Source organism: Phyllostomus hastatus, unplaced genomic scaffold (genome assembly GCF_019186645.2).
Source record: "Phyllostomus hastatus isolate PE091 unplaced genomic scaffold, TTU_PhHast_1.1 phas_contig_118, whole genome shotgun sequence".
NCBI lineage: Eukaryota > Metazoa > Chordata > Mammalia > Chiroptera > Phyllostomidae > Phyllostomus > Phyllostomus hastatus.
This window is the reverse complement of record NW_025333543.1, coordinates 1,899,106-1,915,164: the sequence shown is the minus strand read 5'-3', so window position 1 is coordinate 1,915,164 and position 16,059 is coordinate 1,899,106. Positions and strand designations below refer to the sequence as shown.

At 35.6% G+C, this 16,059-nt stretch overlaps 1 protein-coding gene across 4 annotated transcripts in view; it reads left to right on the top strand.

Annotated features, from left to right (window-relative positions):
* PTPRZ1 (protein tyrosine phosphatase receptor type Z1) overlaps positions 1-16,059 on the top strand; it is a 175,099-nt gene that overhangs the window by 115,343 nt on the left and 43,697 nt on the right. For 2 of the 4 annotated variants that reach the window (XM_045847736.1, XM_045847726.1), the window contains exons 10-12: positions 611-737; positions 7,581-7,627; positions 11,902-12,886. In XM_045847736.1, the coding sequence (XP_045703692.1) occupies positions 611-737; positions 7,581-7,627; positions 11,902-12,886 (1,159 nt within the window). Of the gene's footprint in view, positions 1-610; positions 738-7,580; positions 7,628-11,901; positions 15,479-16,059 lie in introns of all 4 variants that reach the window. The other 2 variants (XM_045847719.1, XM_045847709.1) reach the window with 1 other exon arrangement.

Sequence of the window (16,059 nt, the reverse complement as noted above, 5' to 3'; positions counted from 1 at the left end):
ACCTCTGCATCCAGACAGCTAGAGTCCCACATGCCCTAGGAACCTACCTGCCTTTGAACAAAAACTGTCCCTGTCATCATGGTGTTGAATATTATATGGACAAAATAGATAAAATTTGTACCAACATTTTAAATTTAGTTAACTAGAACAGAGACATGATGAATGGGGAAAGTTGTGGAATTAATGGAAATATACAATTTTTCATTTCATTATATGTAGATAATAATTTTATTACTGACTGGCTTCTATCTATATTGTTAAGATAAAGAAATAAGTTGGTTTTTCATTGTGTTTTTGTATTTTATTTCTTGCAAATACTATACTTCATTTGTCTAAAATATTAATTTGTATTTTTGACACATTTATAAATTTTAAGAGTTCTAGTTAAAAATTAACCATTCTAAAACTAAATCACATTTTTTTAAAGGAAAAAATGCCTAGTGTTAGTAGGTTTTCAACTTAAACATGACATCAACTTTTTTCTTTGGCTAATAAAATGTAAATATTTCTCACTGACAAATGAAAAAATATTTTCTAAGGACAAATGTCTAGTATGATAATACTACTTGAAAGTAACACAGTTGTAAAATTATTGACAACTTTCTTTTAGGGTGCTATTCTCAGTAACTTACTACCCAATATGAGTTATGTTCTTCAAATAGTAGCCATCTGCACTAATGGCTTATATGGAAAATACAGTGACCAGTTGATTGTTGACATGCCTTCCAATGACCTTGGTAAGTGCCCACCTTGTATGCCTGTGTATTATGTAAATCACTGATGCTAGTTTAGTTGCCAGAGGCACTGGTGTTTTCAGTCTAATTTTATAACCTTTTGGCCAGAAGGCAAAATTATTTTCTTTCTAGTCTGGATCACAGGTAATTTTGTGAAACATGGAAATTATTTTTCATTCAGCATGTCTGAGACACGACAATCAGTAAATTTATTTGGAATATTGACATTTTCTATTTGTAAAATAAGAACAGCAAAATCTTTTGTAATGTCTCTGATGCTCATCAAATGAAAATAGCTATGTAAACATTAAAACTTTTACTTCAAATAATAAAGATTTGGTTTCATTTGTGCTTATTTCCTTTTTCAGCACGCAAAGCATTTTGTAGTAAGTATATACATGATGCTAGGATCATGTGAAGTACTTTGAAATATTTATACAAAACATCTCAACAGTTTATCTTAAATATTTTTATCCACATTTTGTAATTTGGTTGAGGGGTGGGAGTGATTTCCTCTTAGTTGATTTCCCAGTACTATTTCACAAAAGCAAAACAAAAAGTTGGTTCCAGTTGTATTTATTTGCATGCATCTTCTCTAAGTATTATGGGAAAATCTTTTGATCTCAAAGCATATGCAATAATTAAATGAATTGCTAACTGTCACAATTTGACTATTATACATTTATACAATTAGTCATTCTTTGTTAGTAAAAGCAGTTTTAAAGTAGTGTAATGAATTCTATATGTATTTATATATGTATATGTGTATATATACACACGAACATCATATATATGCATATTCATAAATATATTCAAATATACATATATACATACATGAATGTAAATTTCTTTGGTCATCCCTATCATGAGGCTACTCAATGAATTTTTACAAGTTTTTAATGGAAATGAATGGTTGCAAACTATATTAAGTATAATGTTTCAGTTTTATGTGTGGATGGACAATTGATGTGTATTGACTTGCTTTGTGGTCCATATGCTACAGCATGGACTTTAATCCATTAAGAGCTTGTTCATTAATTAGTTTGTGATAGTGTTCTTACTATTTGAATTTTTCATTTAAAGAATATATGTCAGAGCATTAGATGTTACATTATGTATTTGTTTTAAACCACAACTTACAGAACTTGCCAAGATATTTCTCAGGTTAAAATCATTGATGGCTAATGACTATTACTACTGTTACAATGGCAATATCATTATTTAATATTCCTTATGGCCTGCCTCATGGTCTGGGTATAACCACCTTTCCTACTGCTTTCACTTAGCATTGTGTTTCAAAATCAGGTTATTTTTAAATGGAATGTGAGCTCTGAGTGTTATTAAAAGGTGAGCATCAAATAGCTGACCGTGGTTTCCGCTGTACCATCTCCTGCTCCTCTGCTGCATGTCATCTCCCCCCAAAGGTCCCTACACTGGCCCACCCAGAAAACAACATCTTGGGCAGCACAACACTGACCATGCTGGTCGGCATCATATGTGGATTGATGAAATATGGCATATCAAAGTCTCCTCTAATCCTGTTGCATGTTGCAGGATATGAATTACACTGAACACATTCACTTGATTTTACTATCTAGATTTCATTATACCACTCTAATTTCTTTAAATAAAACAATTACCCAGGAGTTTACAGAAAGAAATTACTGTTAGCTATTTATATTGTGCTCTTTCTTAACTCTATCCACGATAGCAAAATTTTAAACTTTCTGAATTTTTTCTTCTTCTTTTTGAGAAGCTTATTGCATATGAAAAGTAGATCAAATGTCTATTTTCTACAGAAGTGATTTCTGAGTGATCTTTTTAGACTGAATTGATGTTGGCACAAAGTACAGCATTGTATCGTTTGTAGCACTTTCACATTTTTACAAAATAATGAATATTATAACTTATTTTCTATTTATTTAAAGGATCAAGACACTGATGAAGTAATGAGATGCTAGTGTGGACACAATTTAATCTCCACGAATGTCTCAGTCTTTAAAACATATACTGTAATGATGTTTTAGCAAAAGATAGAGTTTGATTTGATGTAAGGATGCTATTAGCAGAAGATGGTATTTGAATTGATGTTTCACTGTGATATTCCTCTGCAGAGCCAAGGGTTAAAAACTTAGGTAAATTATTCTTTCAAAAACTACTTCATCAAAAGTCAATCTACCCAAAAGTTAGGTCTTCCTCTTTTGTTTTTTTAGTAGAGAAAATATTAGTTCTGTTACAGCTCATTCCTTCTGATCTTAAAGGCTGTAAAGGCATTTCAATTTATATGTTTTCAATTTATTATTGAATTTACATCATGTTAAATATTGTTTCTTTGGTAAACATAACACAGTACAATTCTTGACAGCAGTACTCTAGTGGTTTAATTTGATGGTACCTACAAGTTTGTGAATTGTGTGATTTATGTGGCTAATACAGATGTAAGTAGATTTGAGTGCTGCTTACATCATGGTTTCTATTAGTACCATTTTGTCCTGTTTATCATGTTGTTTCATTACCTTAGTAACATTGTGTTATGTCCTGTTGGATTAGTCTACTATATTTTGGATAAACCATTTTCTAAATATCGTACTGTTTATTGCTTTGGTTAAAGAGAGCTGAAGGAGGTCATTTATAATTGCCCTTATTCTTTCATTCATAATAGGTTTCAAATATTCTAATCAATATCTGTGAAGAGACCCTCAATCATCCAAATTGTGCATTTAACTTTGGCCAATTTATTAAGTTATTGCTTGTGCATTGATTATATTTTGTGTACAACAGTATCACCATATACATCTGTTCGTATGTTTGAACTGCTATTTTAAAATGAATGCATAAATTTATATTCATAGACAAAAATTTTCAAGGAAACATTTTTAACATTGAATGGAAAGTACATTCTTTTCAAATACTTTGTAGAAAATTAAATTTATGAATAAGTAATTCATCAACATATTTATTTCATTTTAACTGATATAATTGTGTTTATTTCTTATCTATAATGTAGAGCTAATTATTATACAGTGATAGGGACATTATTTAGGTACATGTTTTATGACCTTGGTAACTACATGTTCAATTTAAACGCATGATGAATTAAATGAGCACAGTTTTCTGTTATTGTGTGCTTTTCAGTTGTGCAACAATTGTCTTTGTTAAATCATTCTACATTTGTCCTTATCCAGCCTGTGTCATCCCATGCTGTGGGTGTTATTATATAATATACGTAATCACAGTTTGAAAAGATTGCAGTCCACATTGCTTTGACCGTTTGCACTGTGAACCTTGGCTTACCTTCAAACAATTAAATAAGTCTTGCTAGCCAGCCTACATTAGTGGTGCTTTTTTGTGTTATAGAATATTAATGTGTTACCAATAAGCTGTCTTAGAAAAATTAGCATTGCAAGTGCCAAAAACAAAACTGCAATGAGCCAAGAGCTTTTGTTCAGTTATTACACAAATATGAATTCCAAGTATTCACTCACAAAAAAAGTCTTGATGGTTAGACTTTTACAGCCTCCATGGAGTTTCTTTTGATGAAGTGAGAAGATTCTGGAAACTAGTATAATTTTTGCACTGTTATATATGATTGTAGTGCCTGAGTCAGACCAATGGCCACTGAAACATCAGTTATTATTTTTGAGGAAACAACAGTCCAAGGGGTACACAATATTTGATGTATCAATCCCCAGAATTTGACCTTGGCTGCTATGAATTCTCAGACCCAGAAGTAACTTATTCATTTTTAGGGCAATAGAAACTCTTTTCCAAAATTATTTTATTTATTTAAAAACTGTTCTGAAGAGACTCAGCCAAAGTCTTCTGGTTTAGAGGGAGCGCTGAAGTGTTGCTGGGCAACCCTATATTCAGTCAATCCCAATGATCTGATAGGAAACCAGAATTAAGATCCTCAGAGTGGGTATGTGCTTACCAATGTGAAGGCCCAAACTCGGGGATTCACCCAGGAAGTGCTGCAGAACAGGGAGGGATCAAAGATCTGCTTGGGTCCACACATGCTGCTTCTAGGGCCCAAAGGGGCCCAGAAAGAACTTCTTACTTTTTCTTTTTTTTTATTGATGTTCAAGTACAGTTGTCTCCATTCCCCCCTATCAGTCTCCCCCCACCCAGCCATCCCCACCTCCCACCTTTGATGCTTACCACCCTTTGGCTTGTCCATGTGCCCTTTATACATGTTCCTTGACCGACCGTCCTCCCTTTTTACCCCATTATCCCCTCCCATCTTCCGTCTGGTTACTGTCAGTTTGTTCTTAATTTCAATGTCTCTAGTTATATTTTGCTTGCTTGTTTGTTTTGTTGATTATGTTCCACTTATAGGTGAGATCACATGGTATTTGTCTTTTACCACCTGCCTTGTTTCACTTAGCATAATGGTCTCTAAATCCATCCAGTACTTACCTGGCAGGGGAAATATCATGATCAAGAACTTCTTACTTCTTAATGAAGTAAGCAGCAAAGACACTTATAGTAGAATTTACTGACTACTCTGAAGGGCATATGTTTGGGTAAAATCATGTATTTTAACATGAGGAACCATCATCCATGTAGTTAATTTATGCTCTAGTAAAAAGATAAAAATAAATGCAATTAACACAGAGATTACTGAAAGAGAAGGAAATCAGTCCTCAATGTGATCTGTATGTATATCTTTCCCCAACCCTGACAATTAATAAGAAAATTACCTTTACCCATTACAAGTATAGAGTTAAGTGAAGTTAGACCTTTGTTGTTCTAATTTATAACTGTTCCTTAAGCATGTTGAAGAGAATAGGCTGTCTTTGAGACTTTTTTTTCCTAGCTGCTTAACAGAGAAACATCTGCAGCACAGGCGGCAAACACAAGGAGCTCAGGCTGAATCCAGCCCTCCACCTTGTTTCTACCCAGTGGCAACACCAAGCTCCTTGCCCCTAGTTAAGGAGTAGTTACATTCATACAGTCCTGAAATTACGTTCGGTCCTTTGAAGGAAACTGAGAGGCTGATGTGGCCCCCCGTGAAAATGGGTTTGACACCCCTGATCTGCAGTATAATATATGCATCAGCAACAAGTATTTGATTATGATTTGTGCTTGTTAACATTAGAGTATTTTGAAAGTACATGAAAAGGAGTGATCACATTTGAAAGCATTGTCAGTGAAATTATGCATTGTCTCCCATACTGAATTTAAAGACTTTTATATGCATAACTCTCTCAAATTGTGGTTTTTAGAAAGTCATATTGAAGGTTGTTATTTCTCCCTCTCAGTTTTAGTTGCATCCCACTTTTAATTTCACATATAGTATTTCCTGGTTTCCTCAGAGGTTATAGAGACACAATTGTTCTGGACTATTGAAATCACTTTAATTTGGTAACCTGAGGAATAAAGACCATGAAAAACATGTTGGGAAAAAGGTTTTGTAGAGACAAAAATTAAAAAAGGAGAACAGCAATAATCCACATAAAAGTTTCCAAACAACTTCATGGTCAGATTTAACAAGAAAAAAATAATAATTGAGAGTTAAAATTTAAGACTGTGATTGTTTTCAGTGAATATTTTCATTTTTACAGCACAGAAAATTGTTCAGGGTAAGTAACTCTGTGAAGTGGAGAGTATTAATTTTATCTGAATCCTTCTGGAATTCATGAATATCACCGTATTTTGTGATTTTACATTTCCTTTTCTTTTTTATATTTTATTTATTATTTATTCTTTTTTTTATTGTGGTTCAATTATAGTTTTCTGCTTTTCCCCCCCACCCCTCCTGGTTTTACATTTCTGAACACCTCACAATTTCCTGATAAAAATAGACTCAAGAAAGTCTGTGTTATAAAACAGGCCTGGGTGTGGTGAACTTTTATTATTAGATCAGTTATGCCTTTGAAAATTTTATAGAATATGCATTTCCTTTGAGGATATACAGAGACGTAAAACAGAACATAAACAGCATTGGGATAGTGAAGAGAGTAAGTAAGCTTTGGCAGTGGAGCAGGATTCTGTAAAATAATAGCAGAACATCACTGTAATAATGCTCATACCCTCACAGTTGGCCTGTTTCCTCTCTTTCAGATGACCTAGGCAGCTCAGATGACAAGTAGCAAAAATCCTCCTCTACTCCTTGTTGGAGAGAGAGCACCAGCTCCTAACATCTTCTAATATTTACTGCTTTCAGGATTCACATACCCATGTACTAGAAATACACTGATTCTAGTCAGTGGTGATCACAGACTTGAATAATCCTGGTCATTACATTCTTTGCATAAACAGCATTAGCTGAGTTTGCCCGAGAGAAGGAAGCACACACGAGCCCCACCTGGACCTGCTAGAAAACACTCTCCATTTTACCTGGGGCAGCACCCTGTGTGCAAGTAGGTAGGAGCCCAAATCTGAAGAATTAAAAGAATTATTTGACCCTCAGTCAGAAGAGCAGTGTAAGGAATAGTAGCTGAATAAGAAAGTAAATCCTGTCACTTCTCAAAACCACTGGCATTTCCCAGCTATGCTGTTATCAACTCTGCTAAGGTTGAAAGCAAATCTGCACTGATGAAAAATTATTTGATTTTTTATACTCAGTAATATTAGCCTCACGGGCCCCCTTTTAGGGAAGGGAGTTTGAGTGGAGGATAGAGATGAAAGCTTTGAATGCAGTTTCACACCAGTTTATGTAGCGTTGTCTTATACAGTGGTCAGTAGTGTTCAAAACTGACACTCAAATTTTTTTATTTTGAGAGGTTTTGTACTGTGAAAGCTAACAGTCTTTTTTCTTCTTCTTTCTTTTTCCAACCAAAGGTAAACCCACAAGGCTGAGATTGCTGAATATAAATTTTAATAATTTTATTTTTGATTTTGTAGAACTTGACCTTTTTCCTGAATTAATTGGAACTGAAGAAATAATCAAGGTATCATAGCTATATTTTATATTCAAATGTTCTGAGATTTAAAAGTTTACTTTGAATTGTTGGTTAAGTTTCAGATAGTGTGTTAATAAAACTTTAGGCTGCATTATTCATTGTAGGGTTAGCTGCTGAGCTTTGTAGATAGTCATGTAACTGATACATGTAATTCTTATCTGAAGAAATTAGAAGGCACTTTAATTATAATAAAAATAACAGAGATACAGAAGTTTAGTAATAATGAAAAATGAATTTAAAAATAATTATAAGTTAAAACTGTAGCTATAAATCAGAAATTTTTGACTCAAATTTTTCTAAAACACTAAAATAATGTTTAACCAATTCTTAATATTGCTACAGTTTATTTGTAACTAGCATAACCAATGGTTGATAGATTGATGATAAATATCAGTCAAAATATAAATTGAATATATTTTTGCGCATTTAATTAGAATATTGTGTTTTGACTCTTCAGATGATGTGTCTACTGCTAGTATAATGTTCTTCAAGCAAAGGGGTTATTAAGAATATTTACAAATTTTAACATTGTCTTAATTTTTAAAAAGGGGCAACTTGACTGCTATATCTTATATTTAATCCTAAACCCAAATGTACTATTCATCTAAACCGAGATCATATGTTTAAATCCAGGAACTATTGTTAATGTAGTGTGAATGTGCACATATGCACATATATGTACATGAGCTCATAAAGTGTGATAACTGATGTAGGGAAGGGAGTAATGCCATTATGTAGTAATAAATAGCAGTCAGATTGTGTTTTCACATATATAATTACCTCAATAGTTTATATATAACTTACAGTTATTCTTTCTTACAAAGGATTATTTTACCAAAATAACTGGTTCATGTCTCAGAAAGAACTCACAGAATTCACCCTGTGTGTGAGTGTGTGTGCATGCTTGTGTGCTGGTGCTCATGGATATGTATATACCTATAAACTATCACCAAAATCAAGTCGAAGGAAGGAAAAATATTATTTTTACACTGTAAATTCAAATCTTTAGTGTCTTAGTCTATTTCGCTATAGTAAAATACCATAAACAGGATGGTTTATAAACAACAGAAATTTTTTCACACAGTTCTAGAGCCTGAGAGTCTGAGATTAAGGTGCCAGCATGGTCAAGTTCTGGTGAGGGCCTTCTTCTGGGTTGCAGACTGCTGACTTCTTGTGTCTTCACATGGAGAGCAGAGCGGAAGCAGCAAGCTCTCTCATGACTCTTATAAAGGCACTAATCCCATTCATGAGGGCTCTACTCTTATGGCCTCATCTAATCTCAATTGCCTCCCCAAAACCCGTACTTCCTAATACCATCACAGCGGGAGGGTAGGATTTCAACAGATGATTTTGGGGTTACACATTCAGCTCACAGAGCTATTCACTTTCATCGATTCAGGCAGGAATGAATGAGAGAGGCTGGCAAATATCTGGAATATGTTTGTAATGGGTTTAAGCCTGAATATCGCAGTGAATAGTTTGGGGATATTTCTCAGATCCTCGTCAAATAGAATTGCATGACTTTGAAAGACAAAGTATCTCCAGCACAATCAAGCCTTCACAATAATTTTTTTAAAATGTGACACAGATCAAAACCATATAGTACAAGAGAGATTCACAATAACTCCATAAGAATTTGTAGGATGAAATATTCATTAAATATTTGTGGTTTCAGATATGTATGGAATAATCATAGAGCATGGGAGAGAGATTCTTGAAATATTGACAGGAGGCAGTATGACCTCATAGAGACTGGCAAGATTTGATGGGTAGGATTAAGAAATGATCCATTACCTTCATCAGATTCCGAGAGGTATTTAAACTTCATAAAGTCCAAATTCTGCTAGAAAAGAAACAGAGGTTGTATGTGTGTGTGTGTGCATGTGTGTATAATATTTTCTTCCCATTTAACAGAATAAAAGGTGTGTGACATGTTTTTAGAAAAGCTTATAGAAATGCTAGGAAGATAATAAAGTGTGTTTGTGTGGGAATATAAGCAAAGAAAAAGAGAAGCAATATTGTTTTGAGATTTGATAGAAATTGCTAGGTTATGTGGGGAATACAAATGATGTGTTTTGGGAACTTTAATTGTGAAGGGGAGGAATAATAACTAGAAGCTGAATTAGAGATTTCCCTTTATGTTCCTTTTAAATAGGAGAGATTTATTTCATTTAGGCTAAGAATGATACATTTGAGAAACAAAATTAAAAATACAAAATAGAGGGAAGTAAACATAGACATAGACATAAAAAGTAGAAAGGAAGTGAAACAACAACTGTTCAATTGCAACTGGATGAGAAGGTAGAGTTGGTTGATTCCTGTTTTTGATGTTTTAATATTAAGAGGAGGTGTGTTTTTGTCTATGGCTTCCATTTTCTCTGTAAACAGTAAGGTCATCTGCTTAAAAGGAGGGAAGAGGAGAGAAAAATGGAGATTTGAATAGAGCAGAAAAAAGTTTGAAAGCATCTTGGTAGAGGGTAAGGGTATGGAGTAATACCAGAAAACTAGGCACAAATCCATATTTTCAAATATGAGGAAGAGATCAGAAGTCCATGTTGCTACACTTAACATTGATCCTCAGCAAAACTGTCAATCAAATTATAAAACAAATTTTTGAGAACGTCTGGGGAAACAAGAGATTCCAACAAATTTTTCTTGAAAGCAATTGAAGGCAATTGACTATTTTTAAGTAAATAGTAGGAAATATTTAGTAAAATATTTATGAAGTTTTGAGGCTTATAGATTAAGTCACTATTTTATTCAGGAAATTATTTGGTGAAATCACTTGGGTTGTCCTTATGAACAAGATATCAAACAGAATGCAAAATTTCATGAAGAAATAATGAATGATAGTAAGGAAATTTGTCTAGGGAATCTAAGAGAATATTCATTTTTAGCATCAGTACAATCTAGATCATTAAGCTGACACATTTATCAGAGTTGTCATGCATGCCTTAGAAAATACTTAAAATAAATGAAATATTTAAGCTCCAGATAGATAATTAAGCTTGAGACTTGTTTCATACAATCCAGCTTTTCACATGTAAGAGACACATGATTATGAACACACATGGTTTAATACTTAGATTATATCTACTGATATTGATCAAGTTCTGCTGATTAATTTGTACTCAGTCACTTTTTTCATATTTTAAGGGACATGGCCCTGAAAGATTTAATAGATGACAGTGCTAGCAAACTGACAGAATCTTGTCCCATATTGCCTTGACCAGTGTGGCTTAGTTGGGTGGACATCATCCCACAAATCAAAATGTCACTAGTTCTATTCCTGGTCAGGGCACATATCTGGGTTGTGGGTTCAACTGATGCAACTGATTGATATTACTCTTTCTTTCTCCTTCCCTTTTCCTCTCTCTAACAATAAATAAATAAAATCTTTTCAAAAAGTTATGTCCTGTATGGACTAAGAATATCATACCTTGATACCTTTGGCAAATTAGTTCTCTAAATACATAATTAGGCATAATTATAAAATGAACAGGTTTTTTAAAAGGCAAATCAATACCAGAAAGTATGGGTCTTAGTCGACCTCTAGCCAGACCATTCCTGGGCCATACAGTGACAAAGTGTTCATGAAAGAGTGGGTCACCTGAATTGTGTTTCCAAAGGAAACACAAAATTGAATAACTAGCACTCAAAATATATTTTGGCAGGTTGTCTTTAAAATGTCTGCCTAAGTCATAAGTAGAAAGTATTTAAAACAAAATGTGAAACAACAAATAAAAACCTCTCAGGATAGCTTAAAAATTGTGATTTATTCTAAATATATACAAAAATATGCTGAATATGCACTACTTCAGTCTTTGAAATGAGTTGTTTCATTGACATTTTATATGATAATAAGTTAATTGCTAGTTAGCTTTTAGCTTGTTGTCAGATGAATTGAAGAGAGAAACATAAAAATGAGAAAATAATGTTAAATAACATTATGTATTTAAATATAGTATGTTAAATAATACTCCCAGTAAATAAATAGCTACAATATGTCTTCCTTCCAAAGCTGAGATTAATTTAATCACTTCATTTCATAGCATTAAAATAAAGGCAACCATAAATAGTATGTTTTCTTTAAGTCTAATTACTTTCTAGAAGGTAGATAATGAAGGTTATAGGATAGAGGTATGGCTTCTATGGAATGATGCTTCATGAAGATTAACAGTATGATACAGTGTAAGATATTATCAAGATTTAGTTTTTCTCTTATTTCTTTATATTCCATTAAATCTTGTTTGCTTTCAAAGGAGGAAGAAGAGGAAAAAGACATTGAAGAAGATGCTCTTGTGAATCCTGGCAGAGACAGTGCCACAAACCAAATAAGAAGAAAAGAACCCCAGATTTCCACCACAACAAACTATAATCGCATAGGGACTCAATACAATGAGGCCAAGACTAACCGACCCCCAACAAGAGGAAGTGAATTCTCTGGAAAGGGTGATATTCCCAACACATACTTAGATGCTACTTCCCAACCAGTCACTGAATTAGCCCCAGAAAAGGATGTTTCTTTGACTTCACAAACTGTGACCAATCTGCCACCTCACACTCTGGAAGGCACTTCAACCCCTAAAACTGTTCTCAGATTTCCACAGATGAACTTGTCTGGGACTATGGAATCTTTAAGCACAGTTTCTTTAAGGGAATTTCAAGAGGTATCTACTGATATCAGTGACAAAGAGCATTTATTGACCAATTTTAAGCTTGATACAGGAGCTGATGATTCTTCAGGCTCCAGTCCCACAACTACTACTGTGCCCTTCATCTCTGAGACCATATCCCATGGGTATGTATTTTCTTCAGAAAACCCAGAGCCAATCACATATGATGTCCTAACACCAGAATCTATGAGAAATGTTTCAGAAGATTCAGCCTCATCAGGTTCAGAAGACTCTCTAAAGGACCCTTCCATTGATGGAAGTGTGTGGTTTCCTAGCACTACAGACGTGAGGACACAGCCTGATATTGGATCAGGTAGAGAGGACTTTCTCCAGACTGATCACACTGAGATACACAGTGACAGATCTGAGAAGACAACTGAGTCCTCTTCTCCAGGCCCACAGGTGTCTCAGGGTCCCTCAGCCACAGATATGGAAATGCCACATTATTCTTCCTCTGCCTACTTCCCGACTGAGGTAACACCTCATGCTTTTACTCCATCCTCCAAACAGCACAGTTCGGTTCCCACTGTCAACGTGGTACACTCGCAGACAACTCAACCAGTATACAATGGTGAGACACCTCTTCAACCTTCCTCCAGTAGTGAAGTCTTTCCTCTAGTCACCCCTTTGTTGCTTGACAGTAAGATCCTCAACACTCCCGCTGCCGCTTCAAGTAGTGATTTGGCCTTGCATGCTACGCCTGTATTTCCCAGTGTCGATATATCATTTGAATCCATCCTGTCTTCCTATGATGGCGCAACTCTGCTTCCATTTTCCTCTGCTTCCTTCAGTAGTGAATTGTTTCACCATTTGTATACAGTTTCTCAGATCCTTCCACAAGTTACTTCTGCTGTGGAGAGTATTAAGGTGCCCCTGCATGCTTCTCTGCCAGTGGCTGGGGGTGATGTACAATTAGAGCCCAGCCTTGCTCAATATTCTGAGGTGGTGTCGCATCAGACCATGACTCCTGCTGCTTCAGAGACACTGGAATTTGGTGGTGGTGGAGCTGGTGTCCTTCATAAAGCGCATGTATTTTCTCAAGTTGAGCCATCCAGCAGTGATGTCATGACGCATGCACGTTCTTCAGGGCCTGAACCTTCCTATGCATTATCTAATAATGCGGGCTCCCAACCCCTCCTCACTGTTTCTTACAGTTCTGCAGTACCTGTGCATGATTCTGTCAATGTATCTCATCAGGGTTCCTTATTTAGCAGCCCTAGCCACATACTGATGCCTTGGTCTTCGTTAATAACGCCAACCACCTCATTGCTGCAGCCTACTCATGGCCTCTCTGGTGATGGGGAGTGGTCTGAAACCTCCTCTGATAGTGAATTTCTTTTACCTGACACAGATGGTCGGGCAGCCCTTAACATTTCTTCACCTGTTTCTGTAGCTGAATTTACATATCACACACCTGTGTTGGGGTATGATAATAAGCTGCTTTCCCAAAGTGACATAATAGATGGAAATCAGACTGAACTGCACATTTCTTCTTTCAGTGAGATGGGTTACCATTCTGAAAGCACAGTTATGCCCGACCTGTACAATAATGTAAATGGGTTGAATGCATCTTTACAAGAATCCCCCGTTTTCTTTCCTAATGCAAAGGACATTCCTCCAGGCTCTCTTGCTTATACTACCAATAAGCCTTTTGATCATGAGGTTAGTCAAGTTCCAGAAAATAAGTTTTCAGTTCAACCTACACACTCTCTATTGCACGCATCTGGTGATACTTCTCTTAAACATGTACTTAATGTAAACTCAGAGTCAGCATCCTCTGACCCTGCTTCTAGTGCCATGTTATCTCCTTCAACTCAACTCTTATTTTATGAGGCCTCAGCTTCTTTTAACACTGAACTAGCATTGCTGCAACCTTCTTTTCAGGCTTCTGATGTTGACACATTGCTTAAAACTGCTCTTCCGGCTGTACCTAGTGATCCAATATTGGTTGAAACCCCCAAGAGTGATCAAATTAGTCCTACAGTATTGCACCCTATGGCAGCAAAATCTGCTTCAAGTGAAAACATGCTGCACTCTACACCTGTACCAGTTTTTGATGCATCTCCTGCTTCTAATATGCCTGCTGCTTCACTTCAAGGCTTAACCATTTCTTATGCAAATAAATATTTTGAACAAGTTTTGCTTAAAAGTAAAGGTTCCCAGCAAGTGGTACCTTCATTGTCCGGTAATGATGAGTTGTTCCCAACTGCCAGTTTGGAGGTTAACCATGCCATTCCCCCAAAAGGAAGGCAGGCATTTGCTACTCCTGCTTTTTCTGTGGATGGACCTCTGAATACACCTATAAATGAGCTTGTGTATTCTGGTGAAATTTTCACTTCCACCAAGGGTTTCATTGCCAAGGAGGTACTGGCTGGCATTCCAACAATTGTTTCTGATACACTTGTGACTGCTGATCATACTACTCCTTTAGGAAATGTGTATAATTCCATTACAGCTCTTTCTCCCAACAAAGATGGCTCTGTTAACACAACCAAGTTGCTGTTTCCTCCTAAAACAACTTCTGAGCTGACTCATAGAGCTGGATCTGATGCTGAGTTAGTGGGTGGTGATGACGATGATGTTACTGATGATTATGATGATGATGATGATGGTGACAGAGATAGAAATGGTTTATCTGTAAATAAGTGTATGGTATGCTCCTCCTATAGAGAATCCCAGGAAAAGGTAATGAATGATTCAGACCCCCAGGAAAACAATCTTGTGGATCAGAATAACCCAATCTCATATCCACTATCTGAGAAATCTGAAGAAGAAAATAAAGTCACAGGTGTGCCCTCAGAAAGTCAGAATGATATGGACAGAAGCCTTAATAAATCACCATTAACAAACATGCTCCCCCGAAAGCACAGTGATGGAACACAGGACAATGACATTCAGACTGGTGTCCTGCTTGCTTTCACCCCAGAATCTAAAGCATGGGCAGTTCTTACAAGTGATGAAGAGAGTGGATCAGGGCAAAGTCCCTCAGATAGCCTCAATGACAACGAGACTTCCACAGATTTCAGTTTTCCAGATGTCAGTGAAAGAGATGTTGACGGGGTCCTGGAAGCAGGTGACTCAGAAATGACTCCTGGGTCCCCAGAATCCTCCACACCAACTGTTACTGGCAGGCACTCAGAAGTGTTCAACATTTCAGAGGCAGGTTAGTCATGGATCAAAGGGATAGACTGAGGTGTGATAGTCTTCATTCTCAAAAAAATAGAAAAATCATGAAAAGATAGAAATTTGGTAAAACAGCACATTGAGTTTTTAATCAAAACATCAAATTAGTTTATATTTTTAAGTATGATTTTATTCATTACTTCAAATGAATGCTCAATATGCTTTTTTTGGTTTTTTTATTAAAGTATTGTTGGCATACTGTGTTGTATGTTTCCGGGGTACGACATAGTGATTTGACATTTATGAACCTTACCATGTGATCACCGTGACAAGTCCATCACTGTGCAATGTTATTACCATATCATTGACCCTATTTCCTGTTGTGCACACATCCCTGTGCCTTATTTTTTTTATAAGTGGAAGGCTGTCCCTCTTACTGCCCTTCACCTTTCTCATCCATCTTTCCATCCCCCTCCTCTCTGGCAGCCATCAGTTTGTTCTCTGAATCTACGAGACAAAGTTCTGTTCTGTTTGTTTTGGTCTTTAATTTCCTGCAAAAGAGATAAAGTGATGTTTATTTATTGTCAATTTTTCATGTTCTACAAGATGCCTGTTACATGT